Here is a 27,278-nt window from a genome sequence, read left to right on the forward strand (position 1 = left end):
CCACCCCCTCCCCCTCAGCCCAGCTTGGCTTTCTTCTTTTCCCCCTTTATCTTGTTTTTTTCTAGTTCCTTTTGTATTCTCCTCCTTCCTGGTTGCATTCTCCACCTCACCCTCTAGCTGTGGATCCTCCTCCTCCTCATTTCCCCCCCACCCCACCCCCAATACCTACTCTTCCCAGTTTCAGAGCTCTTTGTCACCTACTCAGGAACAGAAACACAAAACACACGAGAGTCCGGGAGCCTGTTTCCAGAACCATGGCAAAAGTCTTTAACGTTTTTTTATGTTTCTTAAGTCCCGTTCTTCAAATTGTACTTGAACAGTTCTTGAAATCTAATTATTGTGCATATTCCTGCCTCAGTGGGAACTAGTAGTGAGATGGTTTTCATAAAATGTCACTCATTTAGGTTTGCATTTTTAAATGTGGGTCACTACTTTGTATTTTACAAAGTAATCAATACATGCTACAAAATCAGTGGGTCATTCTGCAGTGTTTGAAAAGCTTGTTTTGGAAATTTTGAAAATTTTTGAATTTTTTTTAACCAAAATGTTGATGGTCTTTTATAAACTATCATAGAGCTCATTTCTTGCTCCCATTCGCCCTGTGTATTAATCAGTACTCAATAGCCATTTTGTTCAATATAAGCTGAACAAATAAGGTAGAGAAACTGCAATGAGTCTATTAAAATATGCAGCATTCACATTTATCCATAGACTAGACTTTTTCAGTACTTTTCAACCAGATCCTACCCAGCCCTACCAGGTGAGGTCAGGGACGGGTACCATTTTTCAGTTAAAATTGTCACTATTACTCATTTAGCACCAATGTTAGGATTCCTTATTTATTATTTTAATGAAGTCAAGAGACATTTATCAATGCCAGTAAATTTTAGGAAGGCTCATGACAATTCTGTGAGCCAACAAGAATTCTTAAAGCTTGATTTCTGTTTAAACCTAGTAATTACAAAGCTGGTGCTTGCATGGACCCCAGGAGGACTTCCACCATTTGTCCTGCACTGCAGAGCTTAAAAAACATCACCCTGTTCATGTCTCTTCACAGGACACATAGGGTGACAAACTAAAAAACACATTTTTTAAGTTTATTTATTTTTTAGTAATCTCTACACCCAATACAGGACTTGAACTCAGGGCCCGGAGACCAAGAGTCACATGCTCCTCCAACCCAGCCAAACAGGCACCCCTAGAAAACACATTTTCTTACCATAACTTTGTGCTGTTTTTTTTTTAAATCTTAAAAAAAAAAAAAGAAAATATTAGTATTATCTGATAACAGTGATTTCCAAAATTATTAAATATTGAGGTGACCCGGCATGAGCTTTATGTTGCCTTTCTGTAGAACGTGGCAGGCAGTTTATAAAATAATCTCTCCTGTAAACTGAATTTTGTTGAATCCAGGGAGCTTTAGTTAACAGTGGCGTATTTAGCTTTGTCTTTATTTCTTCATGATGTAATTTGGATACTAAGATTAGTGGCATGCTCTGTTGTAACCTATCACAGAATTTAGATATCTGGAGAAGCCTAATTCCAGAATGCAAAACAAACAGGCTCCTCGTCTCTCCCTCCTCCAGCCCGCCCATGGTGTGCAGAAGAAATATTCTCCGGGTGATACCTGAAAATGCTGTGTTTATTGTTTTGTTTTGTTTTTTTTAAGATTTTATTTATTTGACAGAGAGACACAGCAAGAGAGGGAACACAAGCAGGCGGAGTGGGAGAGGGAGAAGCAGGCTTCCCGCTGAGCAGGGAGCCCGATGCGGGGCTGGATCCCAGGACCCTGGGATCATGACCTGAGCCAAAGGCAGATGCTTAACGACTGAGCCACCCAGGCGCCCCAAACCTACAGCACCTGGTATTCCCAGGCGGGCTCCCATCCAAGTACTAACCAGGCCCAACCCTGCTTAGCTTCCAGGATCAGACAAGATCGGGTTCGTTCAGGGTGGTATGGCCGTAGACGCCGTGTTTATTGTTAAACAAGTTTTTCATTTTTCCCCATAACCGTGCATTGTCTCCTCGTGAATGCTCCTTTTCCTGAGTCTGGGAGCAGCACTGTCACCATCACAGGACAAGACTCCAGAGAGAGACTGCCCCCTCCGTTGGACCCCATATGTTGGGGAAGTGGGGTCTCTACTCCCAAACTCTTCCCTGGGGCCTATGGAGCCCGAGGATGGGCATGATTTAGGGTGTGTGTGAAGATGGCACAAAGGTCTCAGTAGATTTAAGAATTCTGGGACCCATAAAAGGTTAAGAGTTCTGCTCAAGTTTTAGGTCCTGCTGAAGAGACTCGCAAGGAAGACTTCCCCAGGGCCATGTCTCAATGGGGGGCCCTTGCATTCAGGGGGTATGGGGTGGATCCCGTGCCTCCCCGGAGTCAGCGGGGGAGTGGGCTCTCAGGAGAGGCACTCCTGCTTTCCCACCCCCTCTCATCAGTTCAACAAGTAAATCCCAGGTGTCGTCAGTGTTCAGGCTCTGTGCTACAGCACAAGGGTTGCTCAGATGAGAGAGACACAGTCCTTGTTGCTGATCGAGAGGTGGACATGCACCTGGGCCGGAAGAAGGGTGGGGGGGAGTGGAGATCCTCTGATGCCAGTCATCCCACCACCACCACCACCACCACCACCACCACTACCACCACCTTCTCAAGGTGCTCCTTACTCTGTTCCAACCATAGGACCTGCAGCGAGACATCGAACAACACAGTGCAGGGGTGGAGTCTGTCTTTAACATCTGTGACGTCCTACTGCATGACTCCGATGCTTGCGCCAACGAGACGGAGTGTGACTCTCTCCAGCAGACCACCAGAAGCTTGGACAGACGCTGGAGGAACATCTGCGCCATGTCAATGGAACGGCGAATGAAGTAAGAACCGAGCTGCCCCCGAACGTTTGAAACATGGTCAGCCAGACTCAGTGCACCCTTCTCGTCTCAGTAGCAGTAGCTGTGTTCTGTTCGCTTCACTTCCAAGGCGACTGGCAGAGAAGGCTCAGTAGGTGTGGCCATGCTCATGCAATGAGTTATTCAAGAAAAATATGATCGGGGTTACGGCTTTCCCCAGCAACCCTGTGTCTCGAGGTGTAACCATGGTTGGCCCTGGCTACGAAACAGTGGAGGGAAGCCCTGTCTCCTGCTGGTTAACCTCTGTGAGGCAGGAGCTTTGAGGGGCAGTCCCAGGAGGACGGTGTCCTGACCAAGAAGGGGATGGGTCTGGTTATTTCCTAGAAGAAGGATATCAGGGTCTCTCCCCCAAAATGGTGCCAGTGCCAGGGGTGTTGGGAATGGGACCAGGCAAGGGAGGAAAAAAGAAAGCTCACGGCTGAAACGGATGGCTTATATTGAGATGCTCTCCTCCTGTCAGAATTGAGGAGACGTGGCGCCTGTGGCAGAAATTTCTAGATGATTACTCCCGCTTTGAGGACTGGCTCAAGTCCGCCGAGAGGACAGCAGCCTACCCGAATTCCTCAGAGGTGTTGTACACAAATGCCAAAGAAGAGCTGAAGAGGTTTGAGGTAAAGCCCGAAGCCCCCTCCAGCCCGGTGCTCCTGATAAGGAAGCCTCTCAGTGGCTGGCTTTCCCCACCCGCGGCCAAGGCCGCCCGTCCACAGCCCGCCGGCAGCTGCTAAGACGGCTTTTCCAGGCGAGACCGATCCATGCCAAGCGGCATGCAGTGAACTTGAGAGCCTGTTCTTTAGCATCAGCGCAGGGGAAGGGGGCTCTCTCTGGCCATTTCAGCCTGGGGATTAAGGTCGAGAGCAGGGTGGCTGGGGCCGGGGAGGGGGCGTGCCGGCCTTGGCCCTGACGCACCCGTCTGTGCGCCGCAGGCCTTCCAGCGGCAGATCCACGAGAGGCTCACGCAGCTGGAGCTCATCAACAAGCAGTACCGGCGGCTGGCCCGGGAGAACCGCACCGACACGGCCAGCAGGCTGAAGCAGATGGTGCACGAGGGCAACCAGCGCTGGGACAACCTCCAGAAGCGGGTCACGGCCGTCCTGCGGAGACTCAGAGTAACCTTCTCTACGTCCCCCGCCTTGTTTGTAGGCCGTCAGGGAGAAGTGACGGGCGGGATCAGGCTTGTAGCAAAGCAGTGGGTAGATTTCAGTTCAGGCCTCAGGTATCTTAACATTCTTCCAACCGGCCTTCCCTGGGGTTTAAGCCAAAGCTGCCAATATTCCTGTCTTTGGTTAAGAGGTTATTTACCTAAGAATAGGCTTCCGAGACAGGGCCCATTGATGTGATTTGTGGTACCAAGCACATCTTTTTTCAACCTCCATAAGCCCTAGAGGTTTGCACGTTGGCTCACAGACGGCCCGTGGGGTCTGGGCCGCTTCCATCACCAGGTCAGGCCCAGGGGCCTCTAGGCCCAGAAAGAGGCTCGCCTTGCCCTTCTGCCCGTTTTTGTGTGTCCCACTGGTTCTTGTACTATGAGAGATGTAGACAAAGCCCCCTCTGCATTGTGGAGCTTGGGGACAGCGATTACCCCCCCAATTTCAGAGCACATTGACCTAACCTCAAAGGCTGGGGTTGATTTTTGAATGTAGACGTTCACGTAAGATTTGCGTAATGCAGGAGACACGGTATGTGAACCTTTGTGAGTCTAGGTGTAAACTGACGGGACACGTATGGTTTGTGGCTGCAGGAAGTAATTTTAATCCCTGCTTCTGTTCTCAGGGCAGAACGCTCTTGAAGTCATTCTAAGATGAGGAAAATCTGGGCTTTTTTTTTTTTTTTTTTTTTTAAACCCCTCAGGAAGAAATGGGTTAGCTTTTCAGACAATCCCCGTGCATTAATTTATCTCCCGCTGATTTGACTGTGACCAGTGTAAACCTTTGGCACTGAATGCTATGTTTGTCTGAGAATCCGCTGCCCATTTATGAGGTAGTAACCCAAGAGGCTTCCTTAATTGAAGGCGATAAATCTGAGTCTTCTTTCTCTGAGGGAACACGTTCAGGATTACCTGAAATGGAGCATTAGACCAGGCTTAACCCTGAGATCAGTACTTTTCCATCTTGAAGCTACTATTTCAAGTCAATAGCTTCCATAGAAGGCTTTCAAGGTAAAGGCAGGCAAGGTGCCTGGACGTTGAGGGGGTTCCTCAAAGGGCAAGTTGGGGAAAATAACTGACTTAGGGAATTATAGAATTTCAAATGCTAAAAGGACCTTCGACATCATAGTCAACATTCCCACACCCTAACTTGCCAGTGAAGACAGGAAGACTTAGAGAAGTTGGGGGGCCTGTTATCACACAGCCAGGACCAGAGCCTAGGCTCCTGACCCCACACTGGCCCCCTGATGCCCTGTGGACCTCTGGGGGTACCCTTTCCTCTTGGCCAAAAACAACCTTCCTGTCTACCTGGACTCTCTTGTGCCCTCAAAACAAACGAGATATTTTCCCCCCTTTCACAGCATTTCACCAACCAAAGGGAGGAATTCGAGGGGACCAGGGAGAGCATTCTGGTGTGGCTCACAGAGATGGACCTGCAGCTGACCAACGTGGAGCACTTCTCGGAGAGTGACGCCGACGACAAGATGCGCCAACTGAACGTAAGGCCTGCTTTGTCGGCCCCTCTCAGAAGAATGCACCTTTGCAGGGGAGAGCTGGCCAAGGACAAATGTCACCTGATACCCTGAGAGCAGATTCCAGCACTGAAAGCAGCCAGGCTGCACCCACCTGTGTCCTGCAGGGTTATCATGAGCAAGGATACTGTACCTTACAGTCAAGGGGCCATTGGAACAAAGCTTGTTATTCTTTGTCATTTATAATCATCCACGGGGAGAACGCTCTTTAGGTTCCAAACAGAACTTCATAAGGTGCTCTTCACCCAGCTTTCGAGTCTGAGTGCAGCGGGGCGGGGGGGTAACAGGGGGAGCATCTGTATCAGGAGTGGGGCCAAGAACAGGTCTCACGTCCGCTCTCCCAGATATCTGTAGTTCACTTTAATTTCACTATGATTCCCTCCTTTGCTTTTTTTTTTTTTTTTAAGATTTTATTTATTTATTTAACAGATAGTGTAAGTAGGCAGAGTGGCAGGCAGAGGGAGAGGGAGAAGCAGGCCCTCCACTGAGCAGGGAACCCAATGTGGGGCTCGATCCCAGCACCCTGGGATCATGACCTGAGCCGAAGGCAGACGCTTAACTGACTGAGCCACCCAGGCGACCCTCCCTCCTTGGCTTTTAAAAACAATTGAAAAATAGAAATGTGTCTTCCCTAATATAATGGCACCAATGAGATGATTATTGTGTCAGCAGAAGCAAATGCCCGTGGGTGGTTTATTCTGGGAAATTTTCTGTTTCCACGAAGTGTCAATAAGACAAGCTTTCTCCCTCACACCCAATAGCGGTAAATGTCCATCCCTGCCAAACTTTTAGAATTATTTTAATTGGAAAAGTCCGTATCCAGAAGGGAGAGGGTGGGAAAAAATCACATACGGTCATTTTACATTATTCGATCTTTATTGTCACCTTGTTAAAAATCAACAAAGCTCGAGTCCTGGGTGCAGGGACAAGGCATTCGGTGCCATGGGGATGCTTTCTCTACAGCCCGGTTAAAAGAAGCAGACGCTGGGTCCTCGGGGAAACTTTCCTTCTTTGAAATCCTTTCTTTCTCCTATCCTGAGTAGGGTTTCCAGCAGGAAATTACATTAAACACCAACAAGATCGATCAGCTCATTGTCTTTGGGGAGCAGCTGATTCAGAAGAGCGAGCCGCTGGACGCCGTGCTGATCGAGGACGAGCTAGAGGAGATGCACCGGTATTGCCAGGAAGTCTTCGGCCGGGTCTCCCGCTTCCACCGCAGGCTCACCTCCCACGCCCCGGTAAGGGCAGTGCCACCCTCGCTCGGGCGGCCTCCGCGCCACTCGCGCTTGACCTTTGACCCAATTTTTAAAGAACTGGGACACCTATGGAACGGTCAATTGTGATGTATTTTATGGTAAAAGGCGGGGGGACCTATTAGTTTTATTTCGGCTGTTAGCACTATGGAGTCACACTTCCTTGGAGGCTCCCGTTACCCCATGGAAGGAATGGCGCTTCCGAAAGTTCTTGCTCTTCTGACCTGCTTTCCACGTGTTCCTCAGGACAGGGCTTGCCCGACAGGTCCGGATCCCGAGGATACGGTCCGGATCCCGAGGATACGGTCCGGATCCCGAGGATACGGCGATACGTGTTCTGGTTTTGCTTACAGTAGTAACTTGGGAATGTGTTGGCCTGTTCCTCTTAGTGTCTGGGAACTTTCAGTAGTTGCGCCTTTCTGGTGCTTTGTTCTCACCTTTGAAGTGACAAAAGCACCCGTTTTCCAAAGCAACTGTGAAGTTTCCCTTGACAGAGGGACCTTTTGGGAAGTTCGGGTAGCGCTCAGGCCATTATTCAATGTTCATTGCCTTCGTGCGCCAGGAGCTTTCATGATGACCATATTGACCAACACGACTGGTCGCTTCTTCCTTCTCTGTGTCTCCAGCTGGCTTACTTGATAGTTATTTCTTCATCAGACCTAGCCTTAAAAATTACGGTACAATTCCCTCATTTCTAAACATAGCAGTTTTTAGTCCTTTTTCTTAGACCGAGGCACTACAACATAGGGAGAATAAGGTTCTATATCCTGAACAATAAGATTGAGGATAAGAAAGAACCCCTTTAATGGCCTTTAAATTTTTTTTTAATTTAAATGTTCTGATTGTTGGAGTAAACCTGCCACTAACCACCAATGAAACTTTGGCCACCATTTCTTATTTTCTAGCTAAAGCTGTTTGAATTAGATGACTAAATTTCAGATTCTTCCAAGGAATACTACAGGTTCTAAGGCCCACACTAGAGAGTCTAAATTAGAATAATCACAAACAAATCCCTGGGGACCCGATTCTTTTTTGAAAGCCGCCGCAGAAATGCCGATGGTGGCCATTCCCAGGCACTGCTAGACAGACAGGCCCCCGGCGCTCCTCACACCGCAACAGCCTGTGATCTGGTTCATTCTGAAAACCGGACATCCCCGCTTTAGGGCTTGGAAGAAGAAAAAGAGGCCTCAGAGAATGAAACGGACATGGAGGACCCCAGAGAGATCCAGGCAGACTCCTGGCGTAAAAGGAGAGAGAGCGAGGAGCCCTCGTGTCCTCAGTCCCTCTGTCATCTGGTGCCCCCGGCGCCGGGGCCCGAGCGGTCTGGCTGCGAGACCCCTGTCAGCGTGGACTCCATCCCTCTGGAGTGGGATCACACAGGGGACGTGGGGGGCTCCTCCTCTCACGAAGATGACGAGGAAGGCCCATACTACAGCGCACTGTCAGGTAACGGCCCCAGTCTCCAAAGCCCTTGACATCGACCCGCTTGGTTATGTTTTTTAGCACCTTAGCAACACGGCCAACTCTGGATGGCCCAGAGTCCAGCTCATGGCTGACCCAGACCTCTGTGGCTTCTTGTGTTGTGTCCTGCCCACTTTGACTTACCTGAGAGTGGCTCACTCCTATCACAGGCGGAATGAAAGGGAAAAAGAAATGAAATTCACCTTGGGACATGAAGGCTATTCCCGGATGGCTCCGGCTGTTTGGGAGGCTCATCAGTGAACTTTTCCGTTGAGTTTTTCAGAGTATCGGTAGATCGTCTCCATTCTTTCTGTGGACTTCCCCACTCCCACTACTGCTTCAAACAGTAAAGAGTTGGCTGGAAAAAAAATCTTTTTGGTTTTTTAAAAGCTTTTTAATAGAATAGATAAAGGGTAGTTACTTTTCTTCTCCCAGCTGACAATGTTTCTACTGTTGTAATACTTGGGCATTCATCTACAGATGCCTGCAGTGAGGAAAATGACATTATTCTTTTTCAGATGTAGAAATCCCTGAAAATCCTGAGGCATATCTTAAAATGACCACAAAAACTTTGAAAGCGTCTTCTGGTAGGCCCCTGCCCGTGCATGTGTCTGAACATGGCAGCGTCCTGTGGCGCACTGCATCCTAAACCTCGCTCCATGTCATGTCTGACCTCTGCCTTCTGTGGACACCATGCGCCTTGGTCCTTGTGTCATGGTGTATTTGCACTGCCGTACTCACCATACCTGCGTGCTCCTTACAAAACCCCACCCACACAAGAGCAGTCTCCGCACCATCCCTCTCCTCCCCGAGGCCTGTGCAGAAGGGAATTTTTCATGGTGCCTTTCAGAGTTTTTATTCCTCCCCTCCCCTCCATCTAACTGAAGTTCTTTGGCATAGGCCAAGCTTTCTTCATGGTGGCTTGGTTTGGAACTACCTCCTTCCTTCCTTATGGGGTTTCCTGGGAAGAGGATGGGTGGGTGGGGGTAAAGGTACTGTTGCACTTGCCAGAGGAAAAGAAACCTTCCTTTCTTGACTTGCAGCTCTAACCTTTGTACCCTGCCCCGTCCGCCTGTGCAGTGGTGGGGTAGAGCCGTGAACGGCCCTTTGGTCTCCAAGTCCATCCCGATGTTCACTCCCCCCCACTTCTGAGAGGCCTTCAGTCCTCTTGGCCACCAGCCCCGGCCTTGTTGCCAGTGTCCCCACCATTAGATGCCCCAGCTCCGAAATGCCACTCATCCTGCAAAAAAATCATACGTTTGTTGTGCTCCATTGTGAACCCATCTAGTGAAGGCACAATGCTGCTCAGTTGCATGATTCTCATTTCATTCCCTTCTGGGACATACTGACATTTTGCAAACATGCATGCTTTGCAAGGAAAGCTGCAGAACTCATATTATACTATAACCTGATGCCATGTTACCCATGACCTTTTTTGTGTAACTAAATATGAATCCTTTGGTTGGAGAGAACGGACTGGCACTTGCTCTGTTTTTTGTTTTTGTTTTTTGTTTTTTCAGGTAAATCCATTCCTGAGGACCACTCGTGGCATGTTCCTGACAGCCCTTCCCGCCCCAAGCTTCGCTACAAACAGATGGGAGGTGATGGCAATGTACAAACCATCCCCTCAGATTCCAGCAACCCTTGTAAACCAGCCTATGTAAGTCTTGAGTGCACTGAGAATATAACCCAAGTGCATGAGTAATAATTGAGATTTTTAAGAGAGAGAGGGATATTGGTGTATGCTGCACATACTTGCTTTCCAGGCATATTTTGAGCTGGTTTTCCCATGGTGACAGTATCTCTGCTGAGCTGCCTATACGCCACTAGAACCCTGGCAAGACAGACTGGAGTTACAGACTGGTTTCTGGCCCAGACCAGTCTTTGTGTATATTGACATGACGGGGTGGTGATTATTACTGTTGAGCCAGTCATCCATGCAAGTAGTGGGGAAGCAAAGCGCCAGTTTTCCCGAGCTGCTCCTGAGCTCCCAAACTGTGTTCTATTTACCTTTCGACTACACAGCCTATTCAGAACACTGTGACTTCATATTCAGGAAGATTTGACTGTGTGCTGTGGTAGACATGGGTTTGACTCCTAACTCTACCAATAAACTGCTCTGGGGCCGTAGTCCTTTGCCTTGCCTCTGTAAGCCTTCCTCAGCTGAGGATAAACCTACTTTATGTAATTGTTAGGACCTTTGTAGGAAGGTGTAAAGAAGGCCCTGACATGTGGCCACTGTTACTATTATTACCATTGCTACCACATGTGGTTTGCTGCTGTTGTTTATCACAGTGACTGTTCCTTCTTCACTGTGTTTTCCCCAGGCAACATGAGTCCTTGGCACGCTCTGTCGAAGCAGCTGTCGGGGGCAGCCAGCCCAGGATTTAATGTTGGCTCCAGATCATCCCTAGTACAGAGAATTAGTGACAAGCGAGTTGAAATTAAAATGTCTGGGTGCGCTTTTATTAGTCAACTTTTAGACAGCCCAGCGCAGTGTGAGCATCACTGGATTGGTCCTCAAAGTGCCCTCTGTCTAAGAGTGAATATTGCTAGATAGACGGAGAAGATTCTGCCTGTAAACGTCAGACTCCAGTCCTTTGACAGCGGGCTTTCATGCCCGATTCAGCCACGCCTCCTCATGCTTAGCAAGCAGTTGTCAGTTTTCATCTGTCCCTTTGGATGCAGAGTAAGACCTGACAGTCTGGGGGAGAGGGACCCCAGCACCTCACCTTTGCTTTGTATGCAGGGCCACCTGGTTTGGCCTCTCCCAGGGAATAAGCTTGTGTTCTCACCTGGCCAGTTTCAAAAGTTCCACCCTTTTTTGTGTGTCTGAAACCAGGCATGTCACCAGAAATGAAGGGGTTTTTGGTTGTTTTGTTTTGTTTTGCATTCCACACAAGTAGGCCGTATGGACACAAACCAAAGAAAGCGTGGCTTTTCTAAAAAGGACACATTTATTTTTGGAAAGGCCTGAGATAATAATAGCCCAATGAGGTCTGTGCTAACAGAAGAGTCAATACGTGCAGTGAAAAATAAATGCTTGGTAATGAATGGCCCCTGGAGGCAGATTTGTGCTCTGTGTTTCCAACTCCTGGTGATAATCTGCCAGCCAGCTCTACAGAGTGAGTGACTAGGAGGGAGGACTGAATTTTGCAAAACACTGTGCAAATGTGCAAGTGAGCACACAGTAACAGCCCGGCTGACCAACAGTGATTTTTAACTTGTTCTGCATGGTTCATTTGAAAAGTGTTAGGAAGCCCCAAATTAGGCCATTTTATTTCCAACCCTGACATCTCACCTGCTTCCCCACCATCTCGGCCTTTACCAAGCCCTTATTTCTGTCGTTAGCGCTGCTTGCTTATAAATGCACCCAGTACGCTAAAGAATCTCCATATTAATAGCAAGTTACCCTTCGAAGGAAAGAGGTCCCATATCTTCATTTCTATGAACTAAGATACTCTTCACACAGCCTTTGAAGTTTTACAAATGGTAACGTAAAAATCGGCTCATTCTAGGGAAAGCTGCTGTTATCCCCGGACACTGATGGTGGTAAAGAAAGCTCCAGAATCTTGAATGGCAGCTCACGGCAGGAAGATGAAGGCCTGGCCGCTCTCAGCGGGCAGCAATCAGGTACAGTTAAATTAGGCCGTTGTCAGGACAGGTGAAGTCTGTACTTTGGGTTAGCTGAGCATTTACTTTAAGTCATTGCTCAACAACATTAATTAAGAATTGAACAATTAGGGGCACCTGGGCAGCTCAGGTAAGCGTCCGACTCTTGGTGTCAGCTCAGGTCATGATCTCCGGGTCGTGAGATGGAGCCCCATGTGGGACTCTGCATTGGGCGAAGAGCCTGCTTCACATTCTCTCTCTCCCCCTCAGCCCTTCCTTCCCTTAAGAAAAAAAAAAACAAACCAAAAAAGTATAATCCGCCCAAACAGCTAAGCTTAGCCTACGGCAGCCAGTGTTATCTTAGAACCAGCTGACTTGTGGGGCGCCTGGCTGGCTCAGTTGGTAAAGCATGCAATTCTTGATCTTGGGGTTGTAAGTTCGAATCCCACGTTGGGTGTAGAGATTACTTTAAAATAAAAAAAGTTTTTTAAAAAAGCAGAATCAGCTAACTTGTATTTATGAACAAACTCCTAAGCTGTTTACTTTCAAAACTATTCTTTAAATATTGACAGAATGAGCCTCATAGGATGAAGTGCATGTTTTAATGACGTCACTTGTATGTAAAGATCAGACATGACGATGATGACCAGAGTTGTCAGGTGTCTCCTCGTGAGACAGGTTCAGTGATTAGAAAAGTAACGACTCAACTAACCCAAAAACCAAATAGCATCGACTTGATCATTCATGGACCAAAAAAGAAAGTGCCCTAAAAACAGCATAAACTAAAATGCTGAACTTGGGCCCATGGTGCATGTTGGCAGCACCGTTGGGTCTCCCACCCCGCTGCCCGCCTCACTCCAGCCTTTGCGGGCCGGTCATGGCACAGGCCTTGCACCAGAGTGAGCGGAGCAGGCTATTCCACACTCCAGGGGGAGTGGGGACTCCTGCACCTGAGCCTCCAGCCAGGTTCATCCCCTACAGGTGTTCTCACCCTGACCCTGGACTAGTCGGAGGCAGAGAAACCTGTGGGTGCTACTGCTTTTCATGGGCGACATTTTATTCCAGGTGCCTTTGACAGATGGGAGCTGATTCAAGCCCAAGAACTTCACAATCAACTCAGAATAAAACAAAACTTGCAACAGCTGAACTCTGAGATCAGCGACATCACCACTTGGCTGAAAGAAACGGAAGCAGAGCTAGAAACGTTAAAGACAGCAGAGCCACCCTCTGATATCCGGGAAATGGAGCTCCGAGTGAGGCGGCTCAAGGTGAGGGGGAGGCCTGGAGGGAAGAGGGATTCAGAAGGTGCACGCGGACGCGTGCTCCACAGGATCAGCAGGTCCCATCTGTCAGGGGTGTGGGTGGCAAGCTGCAGACAGGTATGGTAGCAGTCAGTCTGTCCCATCACTGGCAAGGACATGGAGGTAGATTTCTGTTTTCAGAAGAGCATCTGCACATGATCGCAAAGCCCCAGTCAGCACGGGGGAGGTGCAGCTCAGATCCCCTGTGCTGGAAAGATCTGACCTCAAAGACCCGGCTAGACCTTACAGAGGTGCCAGCGGCCACTGCCAGGCAGCTTAAAAACACTCTTCCAAACTGTGCTGTCCAGGCTGGTGGTAGAGCGTCGAGGATGGGGAGGAGGGCCAGCTCACCTACTGATGAATTCTGTGGCCTGATGTGGTTACTCTGTTACACAGAATTTGTCACCCACATAGTCAGCCATCACCCCACCAGAACTAGCCAGGGAGCAGGGGAGAGGGGCTGCTTGAGCCCTGCACTTCGGGGGTGCCCTGAGCATGAGCCTGAGCTCCTAAGATGACCCAGGGCAGCGGTTTGGGGTACCCAGGCAGTCTTCACATTGGTACTCTTCATTTCCTTTGTGCATTACTATATCTGGGATTACTGTTCATCCTAAGGAATAACACTCCTGTGATACCTCGGGGCCCATGCGGGATAACTGTGTATACTTTATCTGGAAGACTTTCAGTCTGGTCCGGAAATAAGCCAAGCAGGGCTCAGGGGGGTCTATTCATGGCTCTGGTTGAGTCAGCCAGCCAGGAGACGGGCCTCTGCTGCCAGCCTGGCCAGCCGAGGCCCCTGACCTTGCAAGGCAGCTCCTCACTTGACGCTGCCCAGCCAGTGACAAGCAAGGTCGCACTTGTTTCTGTGGCCACAGCTCAGAGAAGCGTTTGGCAGATCCGTGCCCGCTGAGGTTCAAATGAGCCCCACATCACTATTTTCAGAATGCCTAACCCAATCTTTTTCCTCTGCGGTAGGAGATCTTAAAAGCCTTTGACACCTACCAGGCTTTGGTGGTCTCCGTGAACATGAGCAGCAAGGAATTTCTGCAGACGGAGAGCGCCGAGTCCAGCGAGCTCCAGGGTAGAGTCGGCCAGCTGGGGCTGCGCTGGGACGCGGCCCAGGGCGCGGTGGAGAGCTGGAGAGAGGGCTTACGGCGGTCCCTCCTGCAGTGCCAGGTACGCCGGCGCCAGGGCCCACGTGGGTGGGAGAAGCCGGTATTTTTATCATCGGGCTGCTTTGGCACAAATACGGCTTGGGTGAGGGAAATGTGCTTTACCATTTGCTTCCAAAAGGCCCAGCTGCTGTCCAGAGACCTGCTGCTGGCCCTGGGTCTCCTGTTCTGTCACCGTGGCCCACTCCTAGCATAAGGGTTCCAGCGAGCATTCCAGTAGGTCGGAAATGCCACCCCGCACTGCCCCATCTCTGTCCTTTGGCCAGGAGGACCTTATAGCAGACTGATTAAGAGACCTGGCCCAGCGCAAGGAGCGGTTTAACCCAACTCTAGAGCTTTAGTAGCTGTGTGACTTCGGGCAAATCACTGTGCCTGCTAGACCTTTGTTTTGTTTTCCTCATCTGAAAAATGGGAGTAATTCTAGTCTTTACCTCATGAGCTTCTTTTTAGGACTAAATTCATATAATCTTAGCCCAGCACTTGACAGGTGGTAAATGCTCATCCCGTGTTAGCTCTGACCCCATCTTTGGGAACACAAGCCCACCAGCAAGCTCCCATGCAGCCCTGTCCCTGGGCCACAGCCTACCCTGTTGGGGTGTCTCTCTTTCCACTGAATCCAGCAGATTTGTTGTAATTTATGTGGTCTTTCTATGTAATAGCGGGGGCAGGGGCATTCTGAAGCCCTGCCTTTATGCTAGTACTTCCACTTGACAAAATTCATCGTGCCTCCTGGGACTGTGCGAGCCGTATCCTCTTTCCTGCTTTCCCTTCGCCTTGTTTTGGGGCCCTGGCATTTCATTTAAATCTGGCCCTTATATTTGCTGGACAAAGACAAGAGAAGCAAATACTATGTAGGCCTAAGCCAGCAAGCTGCTTCTCAGCACACCTTCCTTTACAGAAAAGGCAATGCTATGATGTGTGTATGTGTTTTTTTTTTAAAGGACTTCCACCAGTTGAGTCAAGATCTGTTACTGTGGTTAGCGAGTGCTGAGAGCCGGAGGCAGAAGGCTCAGGTCCCGGACCCAGAGGCAGACCCCCAGGTTCTCCTGGAATGTCAGGAAGAGCTGATGGTAAGTTTCTTCCTAAGGGGTTCTGCGCTGCCCCTGCCCTGTCAGGTGCATACTCAGGTAGCCTCACCTAGTGTTCCTGGGAATGATGCAGGTGTGGCATCTCACGTTCAGGTTGTATCTACTGAGCATCCCCTTGTAGTTGTTTAGCAAGATGACCTGCAGGGAGGAAGAGCCATGGCCAAAAGCAGGAAGTCTTTTAAGACTGTCGGGAACTGGGGACCTAGGTGTTTAGCAATATCCTGAGACCCTTAAAGCCATTTGATTGGAAGTGTTTTCTCCTTTGGGAATAGGACTCATGGGGGGGGGGGGAATATGCTCAATTACTCCACAGACACAATGAGCTGTAGGAGTTTTCTAAATCCACTATAGCAAAGTCTTTATTTCTTGGAGGGTAGTGGTGTTTTCCTATATTTATTTCACTAACTAACCAGGTGACATTCTTACCCATAAATTTGTATGCGGTTCAATTATAAATAAATTTAAAGTACTGGTCATTATTTTAAAAACCTTCTTATACACTAAAATCTTTGCAAAGCCCCACTCTCAAGAGCAGCGCTCCCCAACAAAGTTTCTGCAGTGAAGGAAATGCTCCGTATCTGTGCTGCCCCGTACGATAGCTATGGGCCGGGTGGCTGTTGAGCATGGCAAAGTGGCTCTTGTGACAAACTGAATTTTTAGTTTTAAATTAAATAGCCCCATGTTGGGGCACCTGGGTGGCTCAGTCATTAAGCGTCTGCCTTCGGCTCAGGTCATGATCCCAGGGTCCTGGGATCGAGCCCCGCATCAGGCTCCCAGCCCCGCATCAGGCTCCCTGCTCCGCGGGAAGGCTGCTTCTCCCTCTCCCATTCCCCCTGCTTATGTTCCCTCTCTCGCTGTGTCTCTCTCTGTCAAATGAATAAAATCTTTTAAAAAATAAATAAATAGCCCCATGTTGTCTAGTGGGTACCCTATCAGACAGCAAGCAGGGTAATCGACAATTCAGGCTGATTTCACAGACGTGTGCCTTTATTTCTTAAGCTACTGTTTCCCAACTTACCCAGTTTGGATTTTTCCTTGACTTCCTCCTGCGGTGGACAAAGATCTAGTCTTTCCCTCACTTCTTTCCTCTAACTCTTCCATCCAATTGTCCTCAGAATGAGAAGGAATGGAAAACAGGCAGGGTGTAACCTACCTGCTGCCTAAATGAGATGCTGGGCTTCAGGACACACACACAGGCACACAGAAGCAGTAGAAGGTTCTGGAGGCAACCCCCACCCATCGTCATTCATCCCTGAGCTTTCCTGGCACTAAGAAAGCCACTTCTGGCCACACGAAGCAGCTATTTCTCACACTTTTTTTTATTTTTAGCAACTGGAAAAAGAGCTCACGGAACGTCAACCTCAAGTAAACACCTTACAAGAGATTTCAGACAGTCTCCTTATTAAGGGGCACGGAGAAGACTATATTGAGCCTGAAGAGAAGGTACATGTTATTGAGAAGAAACTCAAACAGTTACTTGAGCAAGTGTCCCAAGACTTAATATCGTTGCAGGGACGCCAGGTGAGTCCACTTGTGGCTTCTAAATCGAAAGATGTCTTATTAGAGACGAACAGGAAGGCAGTATGGCAGACTTGCTGGGGGGGGAGGGGGCAGGGCGTAAGCACGTCGTTGAGCAGAGTCTCAAGTCCTGCCCCTTCCTAGCTGTGCGGCCTTAAAAAGTTACACAGGCTCCTTGACGCGGTTGTGTCGTTTGCAAGGGGAAGACAGCACTGTAGCGCCTACGTGTTCACGTGGCTGGCGTGTGAAAAACCGGCCTAATCCCTCTATCATTTCTGACTTGCCTTCATGCCGAACAGACTTGAGCGTCCTCTTTACTGCCCTGGTCGCTGTCTTCTGACCACTCTCTCCTTTTTCTACTTTCTTTAAAACGTGATCCAACTCCCAGCAAACCCAAGCCGTAGCTTCCAGCCGACTTAGGGCAGGCCCGCCCCGTCCATGCTGGAGTTACATTTCGGCTCTAGCATGTTGATGGCCACGTGACCACATGTGCACACCTGAGGCTCACGGCCCACTGATCCTGTCCAGCTCGCTGCAGCTAGACTCCGTCTCCCCCAGTGCGTGCTGTGCGTGTTAATGGCAGGGGTTGGCCTGGCCTTGCCTGCCGCATGCCTTTTTATCTGGAAAAGTTCCTGTTCAGGTGGGGAGTGAGAAGAATAGAAGCGCTCCCCTCTTCCAGAAAGATTTGAGCTGGGGGAAGGGGTGAGTAGAGCAGTGAGGAATCTGCACGAAGCATGTTTGTGTGCTCTTGAGACTCTTCAGAACCTTCTGTTTCCCTGAACTGAACCTTTGGGGTGTGGATTTCAGAACCCAGACCCATCTCTGCCCAGCTTGGACGAGGTGGACGCCGGAGCCCAGCCGCCAGCAGCATCCGTGCCAGCTCCGCAAGCAAAGGTGAGAGCCCCTTTGTGTCCTGAGCACTGTGCTGGTGATTTTTCCAAGTTACCCAGGAGACAGGAACTGGAGCCTCCCACGGCCCCAGCCCCCAATTCACGACAGCACAGATCCGCTTCCACCTGCTGGCGAGGGGAGAGGCTGATGCCAAAGATTAAAGAAAACTGACCCAACAGAAAGGCTGTTGTATCAGCTGCTCTTCACCGGAACTGGAGTGGTTGTGAAAGAGGGGAGCCCTTACAATATCGTTAAAGGGGCTCCCCGATTTCTCCATTAACAACCAATCAACAAACGGGAACGTGAAACGGCCAGTATTGCTGGCCTCATGGAGTATAATCTCACACGCATTACTCTGGGCTCCAAAGCTTGGCGGGAAGATGACCTAAGGGAGGTGTATAATTTAAGAAGGAAGGATGTTTTATCCTGGCCCGGACTCCCGGTCTTCAGTTACTAAACTGCATTCTTTTGTACCCAGCAGTTTGGAGCAGACAGAACAACAGCAGACAAGAACAAGCTGGACAGCAGGTAAGGGGGCCCTGCAGTCACCGCAGCGAGTCCCCTGTTGCCCGCACGCACCTCGGCAGTCTTGCCCATCCCATGCTCTAGGTCTTTGTACAAAACCCACTTTACTTGCTTTCTTTGGTCTGGAAAGGGCTGGGTTGCTCTCCCAGGACCGAACCTCTGTCGTGGGCCCCGCTGTAATCTCGGCTCCTTGGATGGCGGGGGGAGGGGGGTCTCACTTGACACTAGCAGGGTCGGGGGGGTCCGGTCACTCAAGGGAGGGTGGGGGTGGCCCCCGGCACCTTGTGCTCAGCTCTCCACCCCGTCTGTTGGCAGCTCCCGGCCGCGGCGCTCGTTCGTGTCGCGGGTGGTCAGGGCCGCGCTGCCCCTGCAGGTGCTCCTGCTGCTGCTGTTGCTGCTGGCCTGCTTGCTGCCCTCGTCCGAAGAGGACTATCGCTGCACTCAGGCCAACAACTTCGCCAGGTCCTTCTACCCCATGCTGAGGTACACCAACGGGCCTCCCCCCACCTAGAGGCCCCGCCCGGCCTGCGGCGCCGCACCACCAGCCCGTTCCCGCGGGTGCCCGCCTCGGGGCCCCAGACCGGTCGGTGAGTGACCCTGAGCGTTGGCCTGGCCCAGGGACCTGCTGCCGACGACGACACCTGCTGCAGACCCCTGCAGCTCCGGGCTCGGCCAGAGAGGGCGCTCTCTCTCAGCACCTGGGGCCCCGCTGCCAAAGGCTGTTCCTCCCTGGGGGGCAGGGAGCCTGGGCCGTTTGGCAAAGCCCGTTGATTGGTCTCGGGGGTCTCTGGAAACTGCCGTTTCCTGAAGAGCCGAGCACTCTGTGAATTCTGATTTATTTGTAAGACACTGTTCAGATGTAGCTAACATGCTCACTGACCAGCGGCGTTCATCACATGTTACAGAAACAAGCAAGCAGATTCCATCATCTTAGATATGGTTCAGACACTCACATGCACCCTTAGCTGATTGATTGAAACAATCATATTTAAAATGTTTAGAATTAATTTTACTCCAATCAGCTAGCAATCTTGAGCTGCAAGTTATAAACCAAAATGTTCTGTTCTGTACTTAGGTCTGCTCTTTTATATTGCTTTAAATTTTTAAAGAAATTATATTGCATGGATGTGGTTATTTGTGCATATTTTTTAACAATGCCGAATCTGTATGAATGTAAACTTCGATTTTTTTAAAAAAACATCCGATTTTAGCTTGAGCTTTTGACTAATGTACAGTAAATGCCAAACTACTTGATAGGGAGGTTTTTGTAAGTTAATTTTATAAGACTTTTCACCTTTAAAGTCATGCTTCAGGTATTGTTTAGCTGTTTGGCCATGGGGGTTTGTTACAGAAACTTGAAGCTATTTGTGGTATGTACAACTCAAATATTTCTCATTAAAACAAAAATACCCATACTTGTGTTGTACTGGATTATATTACAAATTAAATGTTATACATAATCTACCACAGAACATTACCACTGTCTATTTCCCACTAAAACAAAGAGTGTGATTAGAAGTCACTGAACCAGTTCCTGGGTTAACTGCTCCTAACCTGCATCTTTTTTTTGTTGAAGATTTTACTTATTTATTTGACAGAGAAGAGAGCACAAGAAGGCAGAGAGGCAGATGGAAGCAGACTCCCCGCGGAGCAGGGAGCCCAATGTGGGACTTGATCCCAGGACCCTGGGATCATGACCTGAGCCGAAGGCAGACGCTTAACACCTGAGCCACCCAGGCGCCCCTAACCTGCATCCCTTGACACTTGGGAGACACCACTGTCCTAACCACCACCTCAGTGCTCCCTCTCTTGCTCTGCCAAGCACAAACCTCAGGGGAAGCCAGGGAGGCTTCCAGTGCCAGCGGCCCCTTCTGTAGGTCAGACAGCCCCAGGACGTGTGCAGTTCATAAGCAGCTTGATGTAATGGTACCAGGGGAAGGGAATCCATCTTCATTTTACCAAATTGATGAAAGTGATGGTACTTTGCAGTTTAAAAAAAAGTCTTCTGATGCTTTAAAATAATTCATTTCTTCTCATGGATTAACAAAAATCCCAGAGCCACATTTAAGTGAAAAATGTCACCCCAACTGTTTCTCTAAGCCACTGAGTTGGTTAGAGGGTTCTTGCCCCAGTTCTGCCAGAGGCAAAAGGCAGAATCCCTACCTCCGTCTCTTCGGACTGATGGTTCTGGAAACCTTCGACTCTGGGGCAAGTCAAAGTTGGAGTGAAAGGAAAATGTCTGCATTTTAAAGCCTAACTGCGCACATCTATTCTCAGGATAAAGGTCTTTGAGTCTTAAGTCTATACTCCAGGCTTCTGGATCCTACCCTTATCCCCAGCAAGCCTTTCTTCACTCAAAGCTCAGTGTATTCCCAGACACTTGTTATGAGATAATGTTTTACACCTTTAAGAGGTTTTGCATCTTCTATTTCTCACACGCGAGGGAAATTTTCAAACGACTCCTGGCATTCAGATCACTTCATTATGAATGAATGACTTTTCTCCCCATCCCTAGTGGGGTTTCATACTGACTTAGATGAGGTAATTACAGAAAATCTACTCAAATAATTGACGTACTGCATACCAGGACTTTGACACGTGTGGGCTGCGTTTTACTTGAACACACAGTGCCTGTGGTCATCAATCCACAAGCATGAGATTAGCTGACCAAAGATTAAATTGCTACTGTTCAGAAAGTCTGGGGCACCTGTGTGGCTCAGTCAGTTAAGCGTCCGACTCTTGATTTTGACTCAGGTCATGATCTCAGGGTCATGGGATCAAGTCCACGTCAGGCTCCACACTGAGTGCAGAGCCTGCTTGTGATTCTCTCTCCCTCTGCCCCTCCCCCTGCTCGCACACGCTCTCAAATAAAATCTTAAAAAAAAAAAAAAGGTTTGACAGCTTAAGACCGAGATTCCTAACCCTCTTGAATTATAGGCAAGCATTTGTGTCTATGTACCTTTTTCCAGGAAGAGTGTTCATGGTTTTCATCAAATTCTTAAAAGGGTGCTGCATACCTAAAATAGAATAGAATTCAGAATATAATGGGAACACTGACTACTTAGCCTAGTTATTGCAAGTTCTTATATTCCCAACAAATACATTTTTTAAACCACAGTTATGAAAAACACTTTATTTTGCTTACATCACATTAAACTTCTCTCCACAACAGTTCCATAAATATTAAGAGGACACAGCAGAGGAAAAGCAGTACCTGGAGGGATGGAAAGCAGACCTCAAAACCTGCTTTCACACAACAGCAAACATTCATTTGTAAAGACCCAAATGCACAAGCCTGCTTAGTGGTACAAAGCCTTCACCTGAAAAAACAAGGTAGAGCCGCCAGCAGGCTCTGAGGTACACAGGACCACTGAATCATCACTTACAGAACCACAAGTCGTGGCATTGAGACACCCAACACAGAAGCACAAACATAGCAGCGAAGACTGCGGTTAGCAGGAGCTGCTGTGGGCTAGAGTTAGCCAACCGTTGCCCTTCCCATAAAGGAAATCCCCCAGCACCTAACACCCACTGGCCTCACAAGTGAATATGATCCTTGGAACTCAAAAAAAAAAAAAAAGGATCCTTGACTCCAAAACAACAGAAGGGTTAGAAGAAGATCACATATCGCAGACAATGCACATCTTCGAGCTGCCACTGGAGCCGAAATTCCAGCAACTTTGAGAGCTATAAAGAATCAAGGGCATGTGTTTCACACTATTGTATACCAAACTCCACAGGGAACCATCAGTACCTAAAAGGTGTGAGCATTTTACACGGGGAAGTTTCCCAGGAACGTACTCCACTTCAGCGCATTTGGGAAAAGCAACAGCAGATAGAAGATGATGACCAGGGTGCCACTCACTAGCTTATGAGCCCAGGATGGGAGGACAGGAACGATCTCACTGTTTTTTCCGCCTGTTCTATAACATTTCATGCAGACCCCCATCTCAGCTGAAAAGATAGGCTCTACACGGTCAGCAGAAGGCAACCGTAACTTGAATGTCTGTTAGGCACGGAGACTCAGCTCCAGCAGCAGACTCAGGGAGGCAAGTCCTGCGGCAGCCAGGCGGCAGAAGACCTAACGTCCTGTCCGAGTTTGGCCAGAAGTAGTTTTCTGACCTCGAGCAGGTCAGTTTCCCCCTCTGGGCTTTAATTTACACATGTATAAAAGATGAGACTGAACTTCTGCGTCAGGTTTACAAGCTGTCACTGAATCTACAGTGTTGTGGAAATTGGGAGGACCCCACTTAAGCCAGAAAGGCCGTGCATGTCAGATTGCAATTGATGCGTGCATTCTGCGGTCGAAGAACATCTTTTTAGGGGCGCCTGGGTGACTCAGTTGGTTAAGCGTCTGCCTTCAACTCAGGTCATGATCCCAGGGTCCTGGGATCGAGCCCCGCATCGGGCTCCCTGCTCAGTGAGGGGCCTGCTTCTTCCTCTCCCTCTGCCTGCAGTTCCCCCTACTCATGCTCTGTCCAATAAATAAATAAAATCTTTTTAAAAAATAATATCTTTTTAGTGTTGTGTTAAACTAAGCTGCATGATCACCTTCAGCACTGGAACTTAAGCCTCTGCTCGGCTCTGTCACTCGCTTCCCTGTGGGACCCTGGGCTAGTTTGCTTATACTCTCTAGTTTCCACAACCAGAAAATTAGGATCGCAGTAATTATTATTAAATGTGAAAGTATGAGGCCTTGAGAACTGTGTCTGGCACACGGTAAGTGTTCCACAGATATTATTTTTAGGTGCTAAATGATGTATTTTTATCATTTCCCTCACATATTTATTATGTTTTCTAAAAGGTTTCTAGCAGCTTAAAGAAATGTGTCAAATCTTATTTAATAAAAAAAAAAGTTTTGTTTCAAAATAGACCTCGACGCTGAAGGTTCACCTTGGATTTGAAAAGCTCTCTGAATGTGCAAGCTCCTTAGCAGATTTAAATAACCACCAGGAAAATTCTAGAATTGCTTCAACCTAGCTTATATATATGAATATATAAGTAGCTCTGCCAAGAATTGGTAACTGATTTCTTTTTACTGAAATCTAGAATAATTGCCCTGCTAGCCGAGTTGGCAGGTGAAATAATGCAGGTAGAGACTATCTCACTGCAGAGCTTGTGTTGATTTTTGCCTTGTTTTGTTTTTAATACAGTTAAGACCCTCCAGATTTAAGTTCCCACCTCAATTTTTTAAGAAAAATCTCTTCAAAATTATCTTAGGGTCGAATCCTCTGTAGTTGGTCCCCAGGGGACAGTGTGCAAGAGACAGGCCTGAGGCCACACAGAGGGGCTGGGGGGAGGGGAGGGGGTGCAGTTAGGACACCCCAGGCTCGCCCACACCGGTCCCCTTTAGGGATTGCCAACACCCTCCCAAGAATCCGAGTGCACACTCTGTTCTAATGTTCTCTGTGTTAAGAATATTCCGTGTTAATTATTTCATTAAGATGTGTCCACACGATCCCATATGAGACACTCATGTTTTTGGAATTAAGCCCAAATCTCATTTATCTCCCACAAATAAGTGTCTCACATTAAACAATAACTTGCAGATCAAAATGGAGGAAAGGAATCTTGCCACACGAGTCTGAAGCAAAGCTAAGGCTCACTTTTCCATAATACATAAAATGTAGTTGGGTGGGGTCCCCCCCCCATACTCAAACTATTTCCTGTTTACAGTTGGTAGGTCCTATTTCCCCTAGTTCATTCCTTTTAAAAACTGATCTTGAAAACAATGAAGTCCTTGCTAAGCTACGGCAGAATTCTAAGTTGTCCATAGATCACTTGGATGGGGTGTGGATACCCCCCAAAAAGCAGACATTTAAAAGAAAGCACTGTTAAAGAGAAACAATCTTTAAAATGGATATTGAGGGTTTACGAAAAACATATAAAAACAGCAGACTGGGGGCGCCTGGGTGGCTCAGTCGTTAAGCATCTGCCTTCGGCTCGGGTCATGATCCCAGGGTCCTGGGATCCAGCCCTGCACCGGGCTCCCTGCTCTGCGGGAAGCCTGCTTCTCCCTCTCCCTCTCCCCCTGCTTGTGTTCCCTCTCTCGCTGTCTCTCTCTGTCAAATAAATAAAATCTTTAAAAAAAAAAAAAAAAAACAGCAGACTGACTACACACTGGTGTCAGCTTTAGAGGACACGTTTGGAACAGATGGGCCCAGAGATTCAAAACACTCCCATCTGCGAGGGGAAAGGGCCCTAGAATATTCAAAACAAAAGGAAGAACACCTTGTAGGTACAGACCGACCATGTTATCTCAACTGCCTACTCGGCCCAGACCCCAGTTCTAAGAGACAGCCTTGCCCCGAGGAGGTGCCCCGGGGCTGGACTAACCTCTGTCCCGCCCCCCGGCCCCCAGCATACCCCTATGGCAGTCGGAGCCAAGAAGAAATGTATTACAGCCCCCTCGTGGGGTAAGTCCAAATGCAGGGAAGCAAGCAGCCTCAAGAAGCATGCAGGAACAACTAGGAAATGAGCACTGGGCCCTGGAAGAGTTCACAAGCCCACAATCCAGGCAAGCACAAGATCTGGCACAGAAAGCTGCTTCGACACCTGAGACCACTCTGGTTTCTACCTTGGACATCAAAATCTAACCTAAAATACTGCCAGTCACTACATTCTACTGTAGCAATGGCTTAGACTTCATTCTGGTTTTGTTTTTTACTCCGGTAGTCTCCTTTCTAAGTACAGTTAAGAGAATTTCATCAGCAAATGATTGGTCAAGACTGCCTCCTTTGCCTCCCACTTTCCTGTTCTCCAGCCTTGTATCTTCTGTCTGGGGCGGGGGGCGGGACGGGCTCTAGGCTGGCCAGAAAGAAATTGACCTTCTGGATGTTCCCTGGTTCCTGTAAAATACAACTCCTGTGTTCTGCACCGAATCTCACCTAGGCCGCCACACTGAGCCACTAGGAATGATTTCCGACCACCTCAGAATACAGACAACGGTGTGCTCTCCAGGTCTGTGTCTGAGTGTTTCTGAAACGGCTCCGCTCAACCTTTAGTAAAACTGCACCAATATCAAAATTAAGAATTATTCAAGGACTCCCTAGCAGAAACCATCGAATTTTAATCTTCCTGATGACTTAGTAAATACCGAATGTGATAGCCAAAGTAAACCCATTTTCTAAAAGAGAATGAGTTTAATCTATCACAAGGTAATTTTTTAAATCATCATCACAAAAATCAAACATGATTGTTTAACTGCTCACTGCCAAGGTATAGATGTAACTCATTTAATGCATTCACTATATTCCTGAAGATTTCAATTTTTTAAAAGTGAGTTAAAATTGTAATTCCAGAGGTGCTTTATCATCTTGTCCTATTTATGTTCCACTTGGAATAGGAACAAATATTCTTCTACGAAGTTTCTACTTCACCCAGCTCGCCATATAAATGTTCTGATAAGAAAATAGTTTAAAAGAGCCCGAGGGTGTAAAAGAATTCTTTCTTGCTATAAATAACTAAATCTTTTTTTTTTTTTTTTTTTTTAAGTAGGGTTCACAAACCAGGTCTTGCTCAGGTGATATGCTCACCAAGTCTACACAGTCTGGCCCTGAACCTGACACACAGGGGTGTCAGTAGCCCTTCATCTTTCCATGGAACAGCATGCCTTGCACATACAGCCCGACGTATCCCTGTCTGTGGATGGCTGATGTGGCGGTTGGTTCCCTGGCTGCCCCAGGGAAGCAACATGGCTGTGACCCAAACCCACAGGAGAAACCCGTTCCTGCAAACGCTGGGCCTTTCTCCAGCACACACTGGGCTCTGTGGGACAAGAGAGTTTTAAGGAAGGGGCAGAGAGATTTAAATCCCCACAATCCTCCATAAAAGTGATCACAAACATAAATGCACCCCCAAATAATCAGCAGGCTCTATGAATGCAAATCAAGAGGAATGAACCTCTATGGAGATGGCAGCAAGGTCTGGGGGCAGGGCATGGCTCACCTCCCAGCCTGACCCCTGGCTCCCCAGATCACAATCCCTCTGGCCTTCAACAGTAAGAGCGATACGTGACCTCAGTCCTCACAGGCCTGTGAGGTAGGTGTGTGGAACTAGTTCGTTCGTTGTCATGGTTTTCCATCCTACCATCAAGTGGCCCTGAAGAGAGCAAACAGAGGTCTATCTGAGGGCAGGTTAGGTTGCACAATAAAGGTTAGTCCACTTCCTATAAGGGCCCCATCCTCTTCCCTCTCTACTTTACAAACCTTCCACAGCGGATTTCCACCATTCATTCCCAAACCTTTAACATGTTTTCCAGAGGGGTGGAAGGGAGATGGAAAGTAAGAAAGGGACCACACTGAGATCCTATGAGGCCGAGTAAGAGGTAAAGTCCACATTCGAACATGCCCCCTGCTAACAAGGAACACTGCAGCTTTCTCACCCTGACTCCTGGGAAGTGGGGAGGTCGGGTGAAGGATGGTACACGACTGGGCCTGCCATAACCAAATGAGGGACCACACACGAGCAAGACGGTGAAGCCTGCCCACTCCCGGATGGAGCTCACGGTTTGCACTGGAGTTCACACTTCAGCCTCTGACCTCCTCTGTGGCCTCTTCGCCTTGGACTGGGCATCACTGAGCCAGGGGCTTCTGGGAGCCCTCCCTGTGCTTACTCTCCTCTGCTGGGCTGCACTCGGCCCCGGTGAGCGAGGACTTGTGCCCGTGAAGCGTGTGTGCATTCAGCATCTCCAGCAGCAGGTCGTAGACTGGGACCACGTTCTTGCATTTCATGTTAAGCAGGTGTTCCATGCCCTTGTTACTATGGGGACAAAAAGATGCCGAGAGTCCTTCCTGGGAGGCAGCCATGGGAACCCTAAAATCTTCTCCAACTCTCCCCAATAAAGCCAGTCTACCGTCCACCCCGTGGCCTTGC

General features: G+C 48.6%; 2 protein-coding genes and 1 pseudogene across 11 annotated transcripts in view; 1 reads left to right on the forward strand and 2 right to left on the reverse strand.

The window, feature by feature from the left end:
- Positions 1 to 19,819, forward strand: part of SYNE2 (spectrin repeat containing nuclear envelope protein 2) — a 315,251-nt gene extending 295,432 nt beyond the window's left edge. For 5 of the 7 annotated variants that reach the window (XM_078053796.1, XM_078053798.1, XM_078053801.1 and 2 more), the window contains 16 exons: positions 2,684 to 2,871; positions 3,368 to 3,518; positions 3,831 to 4,013; positions 5,413 to 5,550; positions 6,627 to 6,821; positions 8,000 to 8,282; positions 8,816 to 8,884; positions 9,818 to 9,957; positions 11,816 to 11,930; positions 12,975 to 13,177; positions 14,186 to 14,386; positions 15,324 to 15,452; positions 16,800 to 16,991; positions 17,796 to 17,882; positions 18,358 to 18,407; positions 18,720 to 19,819. In XM_078053796.1, coding sequence (XP_077909922.1) covers positions 2,684 to 2,871; positions 3,368 to 3,518; positions 3,831 to 4,013; positions 5,413 to 5,550; positions 6,627 to 6,821; positions 8,000 to 8,282; positions 8,816 to 8,884; positions 9,818 to 9,957; positions 11,816 to 11,930; positions 12,975 to 13,177; positions 14,186 to 14,386; positions 15,324 to 15,452; positions 16,800 to 16,991; positions 17,796 to 17,882; positions 18,358 to 18,407; positions 18,720 to 18,915 — 2,520 coding nt within the window. In that variant the 3' untranslated portion in view covers positions 18,916 to 19,819. The remainder of the gene's footprint in view (positions 1 to 2,683; positions 2,872 to 3,367; positions 3,519 to 3,830; positions 4,014 to 5,412; positions 5,551 to 6,626; positions 6,822 to 7,999; positions 8,283 to 8,815; positions 8,885 to 9,817; positions 9,958 to 11,815; positions 11,931 to 12,974; positions 13,178 to 14,185; positions 14,387 to 15,323; positions 15,453 to 16,799; positions 16,992 to 17,795; positions 17,883 to 18,357; positions 18,408 to 18,719) is intronic. The other 2 variants (XM_078053797.1, XM_078053799.1) reach the window with 2 other exon arrangements.
- Positions 1,850 to 1,968, reverse strand: LOC118533447 (5S ribosomal RNA; annotated as a pseudogene).
- A 593-nt stretch (positions 19,820 to 20,412) lies between the features above and the next one.
- ESR2 (estrogen receptor 2) overlaps positions 20,413 to 27,278 on the reverse strand; it is a 114,665-nt gene continuing 107,799 nt past the window's right edge. For all 4 annotated transcript variants that reach the window (XM_036088756.2, XM_036088757.2, XM_036088755.2 and 1 more), the window contains exon 9: positions 20,413 to 27,164. In XM_036088756.2, the coding sequence (XP_035944649.1) occupies positions 26,978 to 27,164 (187 nt within the window). In that variant the 3' untranslated portion in view covers positions 20,413 to 26,977. The remainder of the gene's footprint in view (positions 27,165 to 27,278) is intronic.

Source organism: Halichoerus grypus, chromosome 8, assembly GCF_964656455.1.
Source record: "Halichoerus grypus chromosome 8, mHalGry1.hap1.1, whole genome shotgun sequence".
Lineage (NCBI taxonomy): Eukaryota > Metazoa > Chordata > Mammalia > Carnivora > Phocidae > Halichoerus > Halichoerus grypus.